Source organism: Pseudophryne corroboree, chromosome 11 (assembly GCF_028390025.1).
Source record: "Pseudophryne corroboree isolate aPseCor3 chromosome 11, aPseCor3.hap2, whole genome shotgun sequence".
NCBI lineage: Eukaryota > Metazoa > Chordata > Amphibia > Anura > Myobatrachidae > Pseudophryne > Pseudophryne corroboree.
In genome coordinates, this window is record NC_086454.1 from 148261119 (window position 1) to 148281764 (window position 20646).

The 20646-nt window shown below is 49.7% G+C and overlaps 1 protein-coding gene across 1 annotated transcript in view; it reads left to right on the top strand.

Annotated features, from left to right (window-relative positions):
• Window positions 1-20646, top strand: part of STIP1 (stress induced phosphoprotein 1) — a 189031-nt gene that overhangs the window by 33963 nt on the left and 134422 nt on the right. The window contains exon 5 of the mRNA XM_063944941.1: window positions 110-278. Coding sequence (XP_063801011.1) covers window positions 110-278 — 169 coding nt within the window. The remainder of the gene's footprint in view (window positions 1-109; window positions 279-20646) is intronic.

Consider the following 20646-nt stretch of genomic DNA (forward strand, 5'->3'; position numbering starts at 1 on the left):
CTTCCCTCTAAGTAGTAGTTTGTTTTTAATTTTATTTTTTTAAACTGTCAGTTCTTGGTAAAAAAAAATGTATTTATTTTTTTTTTTTTTTACTCCTTTAACTTTCCAGGAAACTGCAGGATCCACGAGTCATGACAACTCTAAGTGTGCTACTTGGAGTGGATCTTGGAAGTGTTGATGATGAAGAAGAGGAACCTCCCGCACCACCTCCCCCTCAACCTCAAAAGAAGACAAAGCCTGAGCCAATGGAAGAAGATCTTCCTGAAAACAAAAAGCAGGTGAGCAAATTGTACATTATGAATGGCTCGGTGTTCTGTAAGTTGGATAACCTAATAAGAGCTCTGCTGTATCAAGACCTTTCCGCTGTAACTGTCTCGTCTTAAATTTTTTTTTTTTTCTTCACTACAAATGTTACACAGAACTTCCAAACTGCTGTGGTTTAAGTTTAACAGGCATCACTGTGCCAAATTGGACTTCTTCTGTTTTGTAGAACATTGGAATACATATATATCCTATATACTGAATGAAACGTGAGCAAAAATAGGAGGACACGCCTTGGCGGTTGTATCAATATAACGTTTACAAAGCCAGGTCAACCCAACTAACTACACACTTTATAAGAGAAGCAAGATGTTGTTTTACTTCTATTATAGCTTATTTCTGCAGCGGGGTACACTGGATTCCACAGGGAACAACATCGGGGTGTAGAGTAGGATCTTGATCCGGAGGCACCAACAGCAAAATCTTTGACCTTCTTCCCTGGATGCATAGCGCTGCCTCCTCTATAACCCCGCTTCCGTGCACAGGAGCTCAGTTTGTAGTTAGTGTCTGCACTAGCAGGCATCTCAACAGCAGGGCTCCTCCTGGCAGCCCTGAAAAGAGCTTTTTCTTTGAAGAAAGAAGACTTCAAGGGTAGCAGACAGTGTTGGATGTCAGTTTAACATCGCTGGCTGCTGCTACATTACCTCCCCCAGCGGCGCAGCATACTCCCGCACCCTGGTTGCCGGGTACTTGCGGCGGAGGCTCCGGTTTCTGTCAGGCACACAAACTTCGCTGCAGCTCTCCAGGATCGCGTGGCCGCGTACAGGGAGGAGGTAAGAGGTACCTGCCGCGGTCTGTAGGAGGCGGGCCGCGTTCCCTGGTGTGGACACTGTGTTAGTACAGGGACCCCACTAGACCACCAGAGCAGGGCACAGGTCGGGTATTAACCCGTTTTTATGTGGCCCGCAGTACCTGGTGGTGGAAGCCCAGCAAGGGGAATGTGCTCCGGCCTCTAGCACCTACCCCAGCTCCGGCCACCATTTTACATAAGTGTTCCAGCTCTGGAGCTGCATACACTCTTCGGTTTTGCTCAACAGACATCCCTTCAAATATGACATAGGCAAACGCTCTGCAAGTGGTGGTACGATCCCTCCTGGACACAGGAGTGGTAGTACCGGTGCCCCTGTCTCAGAGGGGCAGGGGGTACTATTCCATGCTGTTCCTAGTCCCGAAGCCGAAGGGGTCCTCGCGGCCCATTCTCAACCTCAAGTCTTTGAACAAATTGGTGCTGGTATCCAAATTCCGTATGGAGACTCTCCACTCTATTATTCTGGCTTTGGAGCCAGGGGATTATATGGTATCCCTGGATATACAGGATGCTTACCTGCATATTCCTGTTGCCTTGTCGCACCAGCTATACCTGCGGTTTGGACTGGCGACAGCTCTGAGTCTTCACCAAAGTCATGGCGGTGATGACGGCCGTACTACAATGTCATGGTATCGGGATCCTGCCGTATCTGGAGGACTTGCTGATCCTGGCCATCTCGCCAGAAGTTCTCCGTCATCTGGTACTGACTGTCCAGTTTCTGCAAGCCCACGGGTGGCTCATCAACTGTAAGAAATCATCCCTGGTCCCTGCTCATAGCATGTTGCACCTGGGAGCAGTGTTTGACACTCTCAACCAGAGATTGTTTTTGTCCCAGGAGAAAGTCCTAAACCTTCAGGACAGAATACGATGCTTCCTGTCTCGTCCATGAGTGTCGATACACTCAGCGATGCAAGTACTGGGCCTCACCGTTTCTGCTTTCGACATTGTAGAGTATACTCCATTTCATTCCTGCCCTATACAGAAACTGGTTCTTGCCAAGTGGGACGGCCTGCCTCACCGGATCAGGTCTCAAATGATCTCTTTGTCTCCGGAGGTCCGTCCGTCACTGACCTGGTGGCTACAGGACCAGCAGCTGAGCAGGGGCCGTCTCTTCTGGATCTCCAACTGGGTTCTTCTAACGATGGATGCCAGTCTGAGGGGTTGGGGAGCGGTGTTGGAGCAGCAGTCCCTCCAGGGTCATTGGACCTGGGAGGAGTCTCTCCTCTCGATACGGTGGCGTACATAAAATCATCAAGGTGGCACTCAAAGCCGCATGGCAATGAGGGGAAGTATCATGGATTCTTCAGTGGGCGGAACGCCATCTGCCAGCCATATCGGCAGTGTTCATTCCGGGAGTCCTCAACTTGGAAGCGGATTTCCTCAGTCGTCGGGACGTACACGCCGGAGAGTGGAGCCTTCATCCATGAGTATTTCAACTCCTAGTGGACAAGTGGGGCCTACCAGATGTAGACCTGATGGCGTCTCAACACAACAACAAGGTTCCGGTCTTCAGAGTAAGGACAAGGGATCCTCAAGCAGCGTTCGTGGACGCACCTGGCAATTCTATGGAACTTTCGGCTGCCGTATCTGTTCCCTCCGGTGTCTCTACTGCCCAGTGTAATAAGGAAGTTCAAGCAAGAAGGAGGAATCCTACTTCTGATCGCTCCTGCATGGCCCAGACTGCATTGGTTCTCAGACCTCCCAGGGTCTCTCGTTAGAGCGTACTCTTCTACTTCCACAGCGCCCAGGCCTCCTCATTCAGGGCCCCTGTGTCTACCAGGACTTGGCCCGACTGGTTTTGACGGCGGGGATCTTGAAGCTTCCGTCCTGAGGGCCAAAGATTTTTCTGAGGCGGTTGTTCAAACGATGTTGAAGGCCCGTAAACCAGCTTCTGCTCGGATTTATCATGGGGTGTTGAATTCCTATTTCACCTGGTGTGCCGATAGGCATTGCGATGCGTTAAGGTTCAGTACTGCCAATCTTTTGGCCTTTCTGCCTTATCCGTGTGGTTTCAGAGAGAAATTGCGACTTTTCCTGATGTTCACTCAGGAAGTTCTAAGGATTCAACCTCCCTACGTGCCTCCTTTGGGATTTGTCGGTTATGCTGAATGCCCTACAAGATGCTCTGTTTGAAACTCTTGAGACTGTAGACCTCAAGTGGCTTACACTTAAGGTCTTTCTTTTGCTATCTATTGCTTCGGCTAGACAGGTTTCAGACTTGGGTGCCTTATCCTGTAGGTCTCCCTTTCTGATTTTTCACCGTGACCGGGCAGTTCTTCGCACGCGCCCTGGTTATCTTCCTAAGGTGGTGTCTTCGTTCCACCTTAACCAAGAGATTGTGGTTCTGGCCCTTAACTCTCCCGATCGGTCTTCCAAAGAGCGGTCTTTGGATGTGGTATAGGCTCTCCGTCACTTCAGCCGCATCTGAGAGAGCTCTTGCCTGGGTTAAGGACCTCATTTCTCAGGGCTACAAGCTGGAGTTCGACGGCACTCCTCCCCACCGATTTTTCAAATCAAGCTTGCCAGTTTTGGAGGATACACGTGTTACACTGCAACAGGCCATCCTAAAATTGGTCCAGTCCCAAGTCATTGTTCCTGTGCCACTTCAACAACAAGGAAAGGGTTACTACTCCCAACATGTTCGTGGTACCAAAACTGTTCGTTAAGGCCCATTTTGAATCTAAAATCCTTGAACCCTTACCTAAAGGTTTTCAAGATGGAATCCTTGCGAGCAGTGATTGCGGGCCTGGAAGAACGGGGGTTCATGGTCTCTCTGGATATAAGACGCCTATCTCCATATCCTGATTTGGCCACCTCTCCAGGCTTACCTGAGGCTTGCCCTGCTGAACGATCACTACCAGTTCCAGCTGCTACCCTTCAGCCTGTCGACTGCTCCAAGGGGTGTAGTATGTGTTGCCAGCGGGACAGCATACCAGCGCCGGAATCCCGACCGCTGGCATACCGACAGCTGGGCGAGCGCAAATGAGCCCCTTGCGGGCTCGCTGCACTCGCCACGCTGCGGGCACGGTGGCGTGCCAGGCTATCTATTCTCCCTCCGGGGGGGGGGGGGGGGGGGTCATGAACCCCCAAGAGGGAGAAGAACTGTCTGTATGCCGCTGGTCGGGATTCCGGCGTCGGTTTGCTGGTCGCCGGGAGCCCGCCCGCCAGCAAAGTGAAGACCACCCTCTCTGAGGGTGTTCACGAAGGTGATGGCGGAAAGGATGATCCATCTCCGGGTCCAGGGGGTCAATATTGTCCCTTATCTGGAAGATCTCTTGATAACTGCGAGATCCAGGGAGCTTTTATTGTGCCATATAGACCGCACTATCCAACTTCTGTCACACCATGGGTGGATCCTCAATTTACAGAAGTCCCACCTGGAACCAACTCGGCGGCTCGTGTTCCTGGGAATGTTGCTGGATACTGTGGCCCAGAAAGTGTTCCTCCCAGAGGACCATGCAAGAACACTTCAGGAGATGGTCCGAATGGTACTCCGGCCTACTCTAATATCCATCCATCTTTGCATAAGATTGTTGGAGGAAAATGGTAGCCTCATACGAGGCGATCCGGTATGGAAGGTTCTATACCAGAACATTTCAATTGTGATCCAGACCACTTGGAGATGCACCTGGTAATACGGCTGTCACCTCAGGCCAGGATTTCACTCCTGTGGTAGCTGCAGTCCTCAAACCTACTGGAAGGTCGATGTTTCGGGATTGGATCCTCCTCACGACGGATGTGAGTCAGAGAGGATGGGGAGCTGTCACCAAGGGGGCTCAGTTCCAGGGCAGGTTGTCGGCTAACAAAGCCCTCCTTCCGATCAACATTCTGGAACTTCGGGCGATCTACAATGCGCTAATTCAGTCCTCTCCTTTACTCTGGGATCACGCAATCCAAGTTCAGTCTGCGTACATCAATCTGCAAGGAGGGACAAAAAGCAGGGCCTGCGTGCGATTTACTCTTCTGGGCAGATAGACATGCAAGAGCAATGTCCGCAATCTTCGTTCTGGGAGAAGACAGTTGGGAAGCGGACTTCCTGAGTAGTCACGATCTTCACCCGCGAGAGTGGGGGCTTCTCCATCAGGTGTTTCAGCGGATCATCGACCAGTGGGGCTGCCCACAAATGATGCTTCTCGACTCAACAAGAAACTTCCTTAGTATTGCTTATAAATCAGGGACCCTCAGGCGAGGGCAGTAGATGCACTGATGTTACCTTAGCCTTACCAGCTAATCTACCCGTTTCCTCCGATTCCATTGCTCCCAAGGGTGCTAAAGCGAATCAGGAATCAAGGAGTCCAGGCAATTCTGATTGACCTCTGAGGGCGTGGTACGTTGATCTTCTGGACATATCCGACAAAGACCCTTGGCCTCTGCCACTGGGAAGAGATCTTCAACAAGGACCGTTCGTCTACCCGGACTTACGGTGACTTCGTTTGACGGCATGGAGGTTGAGCGGAACATCCTAGCTCACAAAGGCCTTTCCAAAAAAGTTATTGCTATCATGGTTCAGACCAGGAAACCTGTGACGTCAAAACACTATCATGTCTGGAAAAGATATGTCTCTTGGTGCAAGGAACGCACGTATCCGCCTGCGGAGTTTCACTTGGGACATTTCCTGCAGGCTGGTGTGGATAAGGGCTTACGTCTGGGTTTCATCAAGGTCCAGATTTCAGCTCTGTTTTCTTCCAGAAGAAATTGGCATTGTTGCCAGAAGTTCAGACCTTCTTGCAAGGGGTACTTCACATACAACCTCCTTTTGTGCCGCCCACGGCACCCTGGGATTTGAATGTAGTGTTGGAATTTCTGCACTTCTCCTGGTTTGAACCTCTGACGGTAGAAGACAAGTACCTCACGTGGAATACAGTGATATTATTGGCACTGGCTTCTGCTAGGCGTGTCTCAGAATTGGGTACCTTATCGTGTAAAAGTCCGTACTTTGTCTTTTACGAGGACAGAGCGGAGCTCAGGACTAGGCAGCAGTTCCTGACGAAGGTTGTCTCTGCGCTCCACTTGAATCAATCTATTGTGGTACCGTCAAGTTCTGGCACTTCTGCTACTCCGGAGGCATTTGATGCTGTGCCCGTTCTGGAAGCTTTGGGACATCCCCATCGTTCTAATTCCCCAATATCCCTTATGGATGCTAGAGAAAATAGGATTTTCATTACCTACCGATAAGTATTTTTCTCGTAGTCAATGAGGGATATTGGGCGCCCGCATCAGTGTGTTGACTTTTCTGCAGGTTTTCTCTTAAATGGTTACTTGTTCAGCTGTTTCTATTTTGTTACCAGCCGTTGCTGGTCGTTTTGTTGTTGGGGGTGTGTATCTCACAACTCATTATGTTCCTTCTCTCAAATATGTCCATTCTCCTTCGGGCACTATTATACCTATAACGGTCTGTGGGAGGGGGCATAGAGGGGAGGAGCCAGCACACCCAGTTGAAGAAATTTAAAGTGCACCATCTCCTTTTGGACCCAGTCTATATCCCATCGTACTAATTTCCCAATATCCCTTATGGACTACGAGAAAAGGATTTACCGGTAGGTAATTAAAATCCTATTTCTCTAACGTCCTAAGTGGATGCTGGGACTCCGTAAGGACCAGGGGGATTAGTGGCTCCGCAGGAGACTGGGCACAAAAGTAAAAGCTTGAACTAGCTGGTGTGCACTGGCTCCTCCCCCTATGACCCTCCTCCAAGCCTCAGTTAGATTTTTGTGCCCGAACGAGAAGGGTGCATGCTAGGTGGCTCTCCTGAGCTGCTTAGAGTAAAAGTTTATTTTAGGTTTTTTATTTTCAGTGAGTCCTGCTGGCAACAGGCTCACTGCATCGTGGGACTAAGGGGAGAAGAAACGAACTCACCTGCGTGCAGAGTGGATTGGGTTTCTTAGGCTACTGGACATTAGCTCCAGAGGGACGATCACAGGTTCAGCCTGGATGGGTCCCGGAGCCGCGCCGCCGGCCCCCTTACAGAGCCAGAAGAACGAAGAGGTCCGGTGAAATCGGCGGCAGAAGACGTTCCTGTCTTCAACTAAGGTAGCGCACAGCACTGCAGCTGTGCGCCATTGCTCTCAGCACACTTCACACTCCGGTCACTGAGGGTGCAGGGCGCTGGGGGGGAGCGCCCTGAGACGCAATAAAAACAGAAATACCTTAGGATGGCAAAAGAAATACATCACATATAGCTCCTGGGCTATATGGATGTATTTAACCCCTGCCAGTTTTCCAGAAAAAAGCGGGAGATAAGGCCGTCGTGAAGGGGCGGAGCCTATCTCCTCAGCACACAAGCGCCATTTTCCCTCAGTTTCCGCTGGAAGGACGGCTCCCTGACTCTCCCCTGCAGTCCCTACAGAATCAGGGTAAAAACGAGAGAGGGGGGGCACTATTGGCAGCTAAATTATAAACAGCAGCTATAAAAGGGAGTAACACTTATATAAGGTTATCCCTATTGAGATATATATAGCGCTCTGGTGTGTGCTGGCAAACTCTCCCTCTGTCTCCCCAAAGGGCTAGTGGGGTCCTGTCCTCTATCAGAGCATTCCCTGTGTGTGTGCTGGGTGTCGGTACGATTGTGTCGACATGTATGAGGAGGAAAATGATGTGGAAGCAGAGCAATTGCCTGTATTAGTGATGTCACCCCCTAGGGAGTCGACACCTGACTGGATGGTTGTATTTAAAGAACTACGTGACCATGTCAGCACTTTACAAAAAACTGTTGACGACATGAGACAGCCGACAAATCAATTAGTGCCTGTCCAGGCGTCTCAGACACCGTCAGGGGCGATAAAACGCCCGTTACCTCAGTGGGTCGACACAGACCCAGACACGGATACTGAGTCCAGTGTCGACGGTGAGGAGACAAACGTAATGTCCAGTAGGGCCACACGTTACATGATCACGGCAATGAAGGAGGCATTGAACATTTCTGACACTACAAGTACCACAAAGAAGGGTATTATGTGGGGAGTGAAAAAACTACCAGTAGCTTTTCCTGAATCAGATGAATTAAATGAGGTGTGTGATGAAGCGTGGGTTTCCCCCGATAAAAAAGTGCTAATTTCTAATAAATTATTGGCACTATACCCTTTCCCGCCAGAGGTTAGGGCGCGTTGGGAAACACCCCCTAGAGTAGATAAAGCGCTCACACGTTTATCTAAACAAGTAGCGTTACCGTCTCCTGATACGGCCGCCCTCAAAGAACCAGCGGATAGAAGGCTGGAAAATATCCTGAAGGGTATATACACACATACTGGTGTTATACTGCGACCAGCAATCGCATCAGCCTGGATGTGCAGTGCTGGAGTTGCGTGGTCGGATTCCCTGACTGAAAATATTGATACCCTGGATAGGGACAGTATATTACTAACTATAGAGCATTTGAAGGATGCATTACTATATATGCGTGATGCACAGAGGGATATTTGCACCCTGGCATCAAGAGTGAGTGCTATGTCCATTTCTGCCAGAAGAACGTTATGGACGCGACAGTGGTCAGGGGATGCGGATTCCAAACGACATATGGAAGTATTGCCGTTTAAAGGGGAGGAGTAATTTGGGGCCGATCTATCGGACCTGGTGGCCACGGCAACGGCCGGAAAGTCCACCTTTTTACCCCAGGTCACCTCTCAGCAGAAAAAGACACCGTCTTTTCAAACTCAGTCCTTTCGTCCCCATAAGTACAGGCGGGCAAAAGGCCACTCATTTCTGCCCCGGGGCAGAGGAAGAGGAAAAAGACTGCACCAGGCAGCCTCTTCACAGGAGCAGAAGCCCTCCTCTGCTTCTGCCAAGTCTTCAGCATGACGCTGGGGCTTTACAAGCGGACTCGGTGGGGGCCCGTCTCAAAAATTTCAACGCGCAGTGGGCTCACTCGCAAGTGGACCCCTGGATTCTGCAGGTAGTTTCACAGGGGTACAAACTGGAATTCGAGACGTCTCCCCCTCGCCGGTTCCTGAAGTCTGCTCTACCAAAGTCTCCCTCCGACAGGGAGGCAGTTTTGGAAGCCATTCACAAGCTGTATTCCCAGCAGGTGATAATTAAGGTACCTCTCCTACAACAGGGAAAGGGGTATTATTCCACGCTGTTTGTGGTACCGAAGCCGGACGGCTCGGTGAGACCAATTTTAAATCTAAAATCCTTGAACACTTACATAAAGAGGTTCAAATTCAAGATGGAGTCACTCAGAGCAGTGATAGCAAACCTGGAAGAAGGGGACTATATGGTGTCTCTGGACATCAAAGATGCTTATCTCCACGTCCCAATCTACTCTTCTCACCAAGGGTACCTCAGGTTTGTAGTACAAAACTGTCATTATCAGTTTCAGACGCTGCCGTTCGGATTGTCCACGGCACCTCGGGTCTTTACCAAGGTAATGGCCGAAATTATGATTCTTCGAAGAAAAGGCGTTTTAATTATCCCTTACTTGGACGATCTCCTGATAAGGGCAAGGTCCAGGGAACAGTTAGAAGTCGGAGTAGCACTATCTCCGTTAGTGTTACGTCAGCACGGGTGGATTCTAAATATTCCAAAATCGCAGCTGATTCCAACGACACGTCTCCTGTTCCTAGGAATGATTCTGGACACAGTCCAGAAAAAGGTGTTTCTCCCAGAGGAGAAGGCCAGGGAGTTATCCGAGCTAGTCAGGAATCTCCTAAAACCAGGACAGGTATCAGTGCACGAGGGTCCTGGGAAAAATGGTGGCTTCTTACGAAGCGATTCCTTTCGGAAGATTCCATGCAAGAACGTTTCAGTGGGATCTTCTGGACAAATGGTCCGGATCGCATCTTCAGATGCATCAGCGGATAACCCTGTCGCCAAGGACAAGGGTGTCTCTTCTGTGGTGGCTGCAGAGTGCTCATCTACTAGAGGGCCGCAGATTCGGCATTCAGGATTGGATCCTGGTGACCACAGATGCCAGCCTGAGAGGCTGGGGAGCAGTCACACAGGGACAAAATTTCCAGGGCTTGTGGTCAAGCATGGAAACATCTCTTCATATAAACATTCTGGAACTAAGGGCCATTTACAATGCCCTAACTCAAGCAAAACCCCTGCTTCAGGGTCAGGCGGTATTGATCCAATCGGACAACATCACGTCAGTCGCCCACGTAAACAGACAGGGCGGCACGAGAAGCAGGAGGGCGATGGCAGAAGCTGCAAGGATTCTTCGCTGGGCGGAGAATCATGTGATAGCACTGTCAGCAGTGTTCATTCCGGGAGTGGACAACTGGGAAGCGGACTTCCTCAGCAGACACGACCTTCACCCGGGGGAGTGGGGACTTCATCCAGAAGTCTTCCAAGAGATGGTAAACCGTTGGGAAAAACCAAAGGTGGACATGATGGCGTCCCGTCTCAACAAAAAACTAGACAGATATTGCGCCAGGTCAAGGGACCCTCAGGCAATAGCGGTGGATGCTCTGGTAACACCATGGGTGTACCAGTCAGTGTATGTGTTCCCTCCTCTGCATCTCATACCAAAAGTACTGAGAATCATAAAAAGGAGAGGAGTAAGAACTATACTCGTGGTTCCGGATTGGCCAAGAAGGACTTGGTACCCGGAACTTCAAGAGATGCTCACGGAGGACCCGTGGCCTCTACCTCTAAGAAATCACCTGCTCCAGCAGGGACCTTGTCTGTTCCAAGACTTACCGTGGCTGCGTTTGACGGCATGGCGGTTGAATGCCGGATCCTGAAGGAAAAAGGCATTCCAGAAGAAGTCATCCCTACCCTGATAAAGGCCAGGAAGGATGTAACCGCGAAACATTATCACCGCATTTGGCGAAAATATGTTGCGTGGTAAGAGGCCCCTACAGAGGAATTTCAACTGGGTCGCTTCCTACATTTCCTGCAAACAGGACTGTCTATGGGCCTATAATTAGGGTCCATTAAGGTTCAAATTTCGGCCCTATCGATTTTTCTTTCAAAAAACTGGCTTCTGTGCCTGAAGTCCAGACGTTTGTCAAAGGGGTACTGCATATACAGCCTCTTTTTGTGCCCCCGGTGGCACCTTGGGATCTCAATGTGGTTTTGGGGTTCCTAAAATAACATTGGTTTGAACCACTCACCACTGTGGAATTAAAATATCTCACATGGAAGGTGGTAATGCTGTTAGCCCTGGCTTCAGCCAGGCGTGTCTCAGAATTGGCGGCTTTATCTTATAAAAGCCCTTACCTGATTTTTCACACCGATAGGGCAGAATTGAGGACTCGTCCTCAATTTCTCCTAAAGGTGGTTTCAGCGTTTCACGTGAACCAGCCTATTGTGGTGCCTGCGGCTACTAGGGACTTGGAGGACTCCAAGTTACTGGACGTAGTCAGGGCCCTGAAAATATATATTTCCAGGACGGCTGGAGTCAGGAAATCTGACTCGCTGTTTATCCTGTATGCACCCAACAAGCTGGGTGCTCCTGCTTCTAAGCAGACGATTGCTCGTTGGATTTGTAGTACAATTCAGCTTGCACATTCTGTGGCAGGCCTGCCACAGCCAAAATCTGTAAAAGCCCATTCCACAAGGAAGGTGGGCTCATCTTGGGCGGCTGCCCGAGGGGTCTCTGCTTTACAACTTTGCCGAGCAGCTACTTGGTCAGGGGCAAACACGTTTGCTAAATTCTACAAATTTGATACCCTGGCTGAGGAGGACCTGGAGTTCTCTCATTCGGTGCTGCAGAGTCATCCGCACTCTCCCGCCCGTTTGGGAGCTTTGGTATAATCCCCATGGTCCTTACGGAGTCCCAGCATCCACTTAGGACGTTAGAGAAAATAAGAATTTACTTACCGATTAATTCTATTTCTCATAGTCCGTAGTGGATGCTGGGCGCCCATCCCAAGTGCGGATTGTCTGCAATACTTGTATATAGTTATTGTTACAAAATTCGGGTTATTGTTGTGAGCCATCTTTTCAGAGGCTCCTTCGTTTATCATACTGTTAACTAGGTTCAGATCACAGGTTGTACGGTGTGATTGGTGTGGCTGGTATGAGTCTTACCCGGGATTCAATATCCTTCCTTATTATGTACGCTCGTCCGGGCACAGTATCCTAACTGAGGCTTGGAGGAGGGTCATAGGGGGAGGAGCCAGTGCACACCAGCTAGTTCAAGCTTTTACTTTTGTGCCCAGTCTCCTGCGGAGCCGCTAATCCCCCTGGTCCTTACGGAGTCCCAGCATCCACTACGGACTATGAGAAATAGAATTATCGGTAAGTAAATTCTTATTTCTCTATCGTCCTAGTGGATGCTGGGGTTCCTGAAAGGACCATGGGGAATAGCGGCTCCGCAGGAGACAGGGCACAAAAAGTAAAGCTTTAGGATCAGATGGTGTGCACTGGCTCCTCCCCCTATGACCCTCCTCCAAGCCTCAGTTAGATTTTTGTGCCCGGCCGAGAAGGGTGCAATCTAGGTGGCTCTCCTAAAGAGCTGCTTAGAAAAGTTTAGCTTAGGTTTTTTTATTTTACAGTGAGTCCTGCTGGCAACAGGATCACTGCAACGAGGGACTTAGGGGAGAAGAAGTGAACTCACCTGCGTGCAGGATGGATTGGCTTCTTTGGCTACTGGACATTAGCTCCAGAGGGACGATCACAGGTACAGCCTGGATGGTCACCGGAGCCTCGCCGCCGGCCCCCTTGCAGATGCTGAAAAGAGAAGAAGGTCCAGAATCGGCGGCAGAAGACTCCTCAGTCTTCTTAAGGTAGCGCACAGCACTGCAGCTGTGCGCCATTGCTCTCAGCACACTTCACACGGCAGTCACTGAGGGTGCAGGGCGCTGGGAGGGGGGCGCCCTGGGAGGCAATGTAAACCTATTTTTTGGCAAAAAATACCTCACATATAGCCTCCGGGGGCTATATGGAGATATTTAACCCCTGCCAGAATCCGTTGAAGAGCGGGAGACGAGCCCGCCGAAAAAGGGGCGGGGCCTATCTCCTCAGCACACAGCGCCATTTTCCCTCACAGAAAGGCTGGAGGGAAGGCTCCCAGGCTCTCCCCTGCACTGCACTACAGAAACAGGGTTAAAACAGAGAGGGGGGGCACTAATTTGGCGTTAGAAATATATAAAAAGATGCTATAAGGGATAACACTTATATAAGGTTGTCCCTATATAATTATAGCGTTTTTTGGTGTGTGCTGGCAAACTCTCCCTCTGTCTCTCCAAAGGGCTAGTGGGTCCTGTCCTCTATCAGTGCATTCCCTGTGTGTGTGCTGTGTGTCGGTACGTGTGTGTCGACATGTATGAGGACGATGTTGGTGAGGAGGCGGAGCAATTGCCTGTAATGGTGATGTCACTCTCTAGGGAGTCGACACCGGAATGGATGGCTTATTTAGGGAATTACGTGATAATGTCAACACGCTGCAAGGTCGGTTGACGACATGAGACGGCCGACAAACAATTAGTACCGGTCCAGACGTCTCAAAAACACCGTCAGGGGTTTTAAAACGCCCGTTTACCTTAGTCGGTCGACACAGACACAGACACGGACACTGAATCCAGTGTCGACGGTGAATAAACAAACGTATTCCTTATTAGGGCCACACGTTAAGGGCAATGAAGGAGGTGTTACATATTTCTGATACTACAAGTACCACAAAAGAGGGTATTATGTGGGATGTGAAAACTACCTGTAGTTTTTCCTGAATCAGATAAATTTAAATGAAGTGTGTGATGATGCGTGGGTTCCCCCCGATAGAAAATTATTGGCGGTATACCCTTTCCCGCCAGAAGTTAGGGCGCGTTGGGAAACACCCCTTAGGGTGGTTAAGGCGCTCACACGCTTATCAAAACAAGTGGCGGTACCGTCTATAGATAGGGCCGTCCTCAAGGAGCCAGCTGACAGGAGGCTGGAAAATATCATATAAAAGTATATACACACATACTGGTGTTATACTGCGACCAGCGATCGCCTCAGCCTGGATGTGCAGAGCTGGGGTGGCTTGGTCGGATTCCCTGACTAAAAATATTGATACCCTTGACAGGGACAGTATTTTATTGACTATAGAGCATTTAAAGGATGCATTTCTATATATGCGAGATGCACAGAGGGATATTTGCACTCTGGCATCAAGAGTAAGTGCGATGTCCATATCTGCCAGAAGATGTTTATGGACACGACAGTGGTCAGGTGATGCAGATTCTAAACGGCACAAAGGTGTATTGCCGTATAAAGGAAGAGGAGTTATTTGGGGTCGGTCCATCGGACCTGGTGGCCACGGCAACTGCTGGAAAATCCACCGTTTTTACCCTAAGTCACATCTCTGCAGAAAAAGACACCGTCTTTTCAGCCTCAGTCCTTTCGTCCCTATAAGAGTCATATTTGCCCAGGGATAGAGGAAAGGGAAGAAGACTGCAGCAGGCAGCCCATTCCCAGGAACAGAAGCCTTCCACCGCTTCTGCCAAGCTCTCAGCATGACGCTGGGACCGTACAGGACCCCTGGATCCTACAAGTAGTATCCCAGGGGTACAGATTGGAATGTCGAAACGTTTCCCCCTCGCAGGCTCCTGAAGTCTGCTTTACCAAGGTATCCCTCCGACAAGGAGGCAGTATGGGAAAAAATTCACAAGCTGTATTCCCAGCAGGTGATAATCAAATTACCCCTCCTACAACAAGGAAAGGGGTATTATTCCACACTATATTGTGGTACTGAAGCCAGAAGGCTAGGTGAGACCTATTCTAAATCTAAAAAAATTTGAACACTTACAAAGGTTCAAATCAAGATGGAGTCACTCAGAGCAGTGATAACGAACCAGGAAGAAGGGGACTATATAGAGTCCCGGGACATCAGGGATGCTTACCTCCATGTCCCAAATTTGCCCTTCTCACTAAGGGTACCTCAGGTTCGTGGTATAGAACTGTCACTGTCAGTTTCAGACGCTGCCGTTTGGATTGTCCACGGCACCCCGGGTCTTTACCAAGGTAATGGCCGAAATGATGATTCTTCTTCGAAGAAAAGGCGTCTTAATTACCCCTTACTTGGACGATCTCCTGATAAGGGCAAAGTCCAGGGAACAGTTGGAGGTCGGAGTAGCACTATCTCGGATACTGCTACAACAGCACGGATGGATTCTAAATATTCCAAAATCGCAGCTGATCCTGACGACACGTCTGCTGTGCCTAGGGATGATTCTGGACACAGTCCAGAAAAAGGTGTTTCTCCCGGAAGAGAAAGCCAGGGAGTTATCCGAGCTAGTCAAGAACCTCCTAAAACCAGGAAAAGTGTCAGTGCATCATTGCACAAGGGTCCTGGTAAAAATGGTGGCTTCCTACGAAGCAATTCCATTCGGCAGATTTCAAGAACTTTTCAGTGGGATCTGCTGGACAAATGGTCCGGATCGCATCTTCAGATGCATCAGCGGATAACCCTATATCCAAGGACAAGGGTGTCTCTCCTGTGGTGGTTACAGAGTGCTCATCTTCTAGAGGGCCGCAGATTCGGCATTCAGGATTGGATGCTGGTGACCACGGAGGCCAGCCCGAGAGGCTGGGGAGCAGTCACACAAGGAAAAAATTTCCAGGGAGTGTGATCAAGTCTGGAGACTTTTCTCCACATAAATATACTGGAGCTAAGGGTAAATTTATAATGCTCTAAGCTTAGCAAGACCTCTGCTTCAAGGTCAGCCGGTATTGATCCAGTGGGAAAAACATCACGGCAGTCGCCCACGTAAACAGACAGGGCGGCACAAGAAGCAGGAGGGCAATGGCAAAAACTGCAAGGACTTTTCGCTGGGCGGAAAATCATGTGATAGCACTGTCAGCAGTGTTTCATTCCGGGAGTGGAAACTGGGAAGCAGACTTCCTCAGCAGGCACGACCTCCACCCGGGAGAGTGGAAACTTCATCGGGAAGTTTTTCCACATGATTGTGAACCGTTGGGAAATACCAAAGGTGGACATGATGGCGTCCCGTCTGAACAAAAAACGGGACAGGTATTGCGCCAGGTCAAGAGACCCTCAGGCAATAGCTGTGGACGTTCTGGTAACACCGTGGGTGTACCAGTCGGTGTATGTGTTCCCTCCTCTGCTTCTCATACCTAAGGTACTGAGAATTATAAGACGTTGAGGAGTAAGAACTATACTCATGGCTCCGGATTGGCCAAGAAGGACTTGGTACCCGGAACTTCAAGAGATGCTCACAGAGGACTTATGGCCTCTGCCGCTAAGAAGGGACTTGCTTCAGCAAGTACCATGTCTGTTCCAAGACTTACCGCAGCTGCGTTTGACGGCATGGCGGTGGAACGCCGGATCCTAAGGGAAAAAGGCATTCCGGAAGAGGTCATTCCTACCCTGGTCAAAGCCAGGAAGGAGGTGACCGCACAACATTATCACCACATGTGGCGAAAATATGTTGCGTGGTGTGAGGCCAGGAAGGCCCCACGAAGAAATTTCAACTCGGTCGATTCCTGCATTTCCTGCAAACAGGAGTGTCTATGGGCCTCAAATTGGGGCCCATTAAGGTTCAAATTTCGGCCCTGTCGATTTTCTTCCAGAAAGAATTGGCTTCAGTTCCTGAAGTCCAGAAGTTTGTCAAGGGAGTATTGCATATACAACCCCTTTTTGTGCCTCCAGTGGCACTGTGGGATCTCAACGTAGTTCTGGGATTCCTCAAATCACATTGGTTTAAAACCAGTCAAATCTGTGGATTTGAAGCATCTCACATGAAAAGTGACCATGCTCTTGGCTCTGGCCTGGGCCAGGCGAGTGTCAAATTGGTGGGTTTTTTCTCAAAAAAGCCCATATCTATTTGTCCATTCGGACAGGGCAGAGCTGCGGACTCGTCCCCAGTTCTCTCCCTAAGGTGGTGTCAGTGTTTCACCTGAACCAGCTTATTGTGGTGCCTTGCGCCTACTAGGGACTTGGAGGACTCCAAGTTGCTGGATGTTGTCAGGGCCCTGAAAGTATAGGTTCCAGGACGGCTGGAGTCCGGAAAACTGACTTGCTGTTATCCTGTATGCACCCAACAAACTGGGTGCTCTTGCTTCTAAGCAGACTATTGCTAGTTGGATGTGTAATACAATTCAGCTTGCACATTCTGTGGCAGGCCTGCCACAGCCAAAATATGTAAATGCCCATTCCACAAGGAAGGTGGGCTCATCTTGGGCGGCTGCCCGAGGGGTCTCGGCTTTACAACTTTGCCGAGCGGCTATTTAGTCAGGGGCAAACACGTTTGTAAAATCCTACAAATTTGATACCCTGGCTAAGGAGGACCTGGAGTTCTCTCATTCGGTGCTGCAGAGTCATCCGCACTCTCCCGCCCGTTTGGGAGCTTTGGTATAATCCCCATGGTCCTTTCAGGAACCCCAGCATCCACTAGGACGATAGAGAAAATAAGAATTTACTTACCGATAATTCTATTTCTCGGAGTCCGTAGTGGATGCTGGGCGCCCATCCCAAGTGCGGATTATCTGCAATACTTGTACATAGTTACAAAAATCGGGTTATTATTGTTGTGAGACATCTTTTCAGAGGCTCCGCTGTTATCATACTGTTAACTGGGTTCAGATCACAGGTTGTACAGTGTGATTGGTGTGGCTGGTATGAGTCTTACCCGGGATTCAAAATCCTTCCTTATTGTGTACGCTCGTCCGGGCACAGTATCCTAACTGAGGCTTGGAGGAGGGTCATAGGGGGAGGAGCCAGTGCACACCATCTGATCCTAAAGCTTTACTTTTTGTGCCCTGTCTCCTGCGGAGCCGCTATTCCCCATGGTCCTTTCAGGAACCCCAGCATCCACTACGGACTCTGAGAAATAGAATTATCGGTAAGTAAATTCTTATTTTTTTTTAGACCAGGATGAAATCTTGGCATGAAAGGGCAATGTAATGGGTTCTGATTTGGCAAAACTAACCTGATTTTCTCTAACGTCCTAGTGGATGCTGGGGACTCCGTAAGGACCATGGGGAATAGACGGGCTCCGCAGGAGACTGGGCACTCTATAAGAAAGATTTAGTACTATCTGGTGTGCACTGGCTCCTCCCTCTATGCCCCTCCTCCAGACCTCAGTTAGATTTCTGTGCCCGGCCTGAGCTGGTTGCACACTAGGAGCTCTCCTGAGCTGCTAGAAAGAAAGTTTAAAATTAGTTTTTCTCTATCGTCCTAAGTGGATGCTGGGGTTCCTGAAAGGACCATGGGGAATAGCGGCTCCGCAGGAGACAGGGCACAAAAAAGTAAAGCTTTTACCAGATCAGGTGGTGTGCACTGGCTCCTCCCCCTATGACCCTCCTCCAGACTCCAGTTAGATTTTGTGCCCGAACGAGAAGGGTGCAATCTAGGTGGCTCTCCTAAAGAGCTGCTTAGAGAAAGTTTAGCTTAGGTTTTTTACTTTACAGTGAGTCCTGCTGGCAACAGGATCACTGCAACGAGGGACTTAGGGGAGAAGTAGTGAACTCACCTGCGTGCAGAGTGGATTTGCTGCTTGGCTACTGGACACTAGCTCCAGAGGGACGATCACAGGTACAGCCTGGATGGTCACCGGAGCCGCGCCGCCGGCCCCCTTGCAGACGCTGAAGAGAGAAGAGGTCCAAAATCGGCGGCTGAAGACTCCTGAGTCTTCATAAAGGTAGCGCACAGCACTGCAGCTGTGCGCCATTTTCCTCTCAGCACACTTCACACAACAGTCACTGAGGGTGCAGAGCGCTGGGGGGGGCGCTCTGAGAGGCAAATAAAAACCTTATTAGAGGCAAAAAATACCTCACATATAGCCCACAGAGGCTATATGGAGATATTTAACCCCTGCCTAACTTCAAAAATAGCGGGAGACGAGCCCGCCGTAAAAGGGGCGGGGCCTATCTCCTCAGCACACAGCGCCATTTTCTCTCACAGAAAAGCTGGAGAGAAGGCTCCCAGGCTCTCCCCTGCACTGCACTACAGAAACAGGGTTAAAACAGAGAGGGGGGGCACTGATTTTGGCGATATTGTATATATATAAAAGATGCTATAAGGGAGAAACACTTATATAAGGTTGTCCCTATATAATTATAGCGTTTTTGGTGTGTGCTGGCAGACTCTCCCTCTGTCTCCCCAAAGGGCTAGTGGGTCCTGTCCTCTGTCAGAGCATTCCCGGTGTGTGTGCTGTGTGTCGGCACGTGTGTGTCGACATGTATGAGGACGATGTTGGTGAGGAGGCGGAGAAATTGCCTGTAATGGTGATGTCACTCTCTAGGGAGTCGACACCGGAATGGATGGCTTATTTAGAGAATTACGTGAGAATGTCAACACGCTGCAAGGTCGGTTGACGACATGAGACGGCCGACAATCTATTAGGACCGGTCCAGGCGTCTCAGAAACACCGTCAGGGGTTTTAAAAACGCCCATTTACCTCAGTCGGTCGACACAGACACAGACACGGACACTGAATACAGTGTCGACGGTGAATAAACAAACGTATTTCTCATTAGGGCCACACGTTAAGGGCAATGAAGGAGGTGTTACGTGTTTCTGATACTACAAGTACCACAAGAAAGGGTATTATGTGGGAGTGGAAAAAACTACCTGTAGTTTTTCCTGAATCAGATTAAATAAAATGAAGTGTGTGATGATGCGTAGGGTTACCCCGATAGCAAATATTGGCGTTATACCCTTTCCCGCCAGAAATTAGGGTACGTTGGGAAACACCCCTTAGGGTGATAAGGCGCTCACACGCTTATCAAGTGGCGTTACCGTCTCCAGATACGGCCGCCCTCAAGGAGCCAGCTGATAGGAAGCTGGAAAAATATCCTAAAAAGTATATACACACATACGGTGGTTATACTGCGACCAGCGATCGCCATCAGCCTGGAGATGCAGTGCTGGGTTGGCTTGGTCGGATTCCCTGACTGAAAATATTTTATTCATGTAGAGCATTTAATAGGATGCATTCTATATATATGTATGTGAGATGCACAGAGGGATATTTGCTCTCTGGCATCAAGATAAGTGCGTTGTCCATATCTCCCAGAAGATGTCAGGGACACGACAGTGGTCAGGTGATACAGATCCCATACGGCAGATGGAAGTATTGCTGTATAAAGGGAAGGAGTTATTTGGGGGTCGGTCCATCGGACCTGGGGACCACAGCAACAGCTGGGAAATCCAACCTTTTTTACCCCAAGTTACATCTCAGCTAAAAAAGACACCGTCTTTTCAGCCTCAATCTTTCCTTTCCCATGAGGGCATGCAGGCAAAAGGCCAGTCATATCTGCCCAGACATAGAGGTAAGGGAAGTAGACTGCAGCAGGCAGCCCTTTCCCAGGAAAAGAAGCCCTCCACCGCGTCTGCCAAGTCCTCAGCATGACGCTGGGGCCGTGCAAGCGGACTCAAGGTGGGGGGGTAGTCTCAAGAGTCTCAGGGCGCAGTGGGATCACTCGCAAGTTGACCCCTAGATCGTACGAGTATTATCCCAGGGGTAAAGATTGGAGAGTCGAGACATCTTCTCCTCGCAGGTTCCTGAAGTCTGCTTTACCAACGGCTCCCTCCGACAGGGAGGCAGCATTGGAAACAATTCACAAGCTGTATATCCAGCAGGTGATAATCAAAGTACCCCTCCTACGACAAGGAAAAGGGTATTATTTTT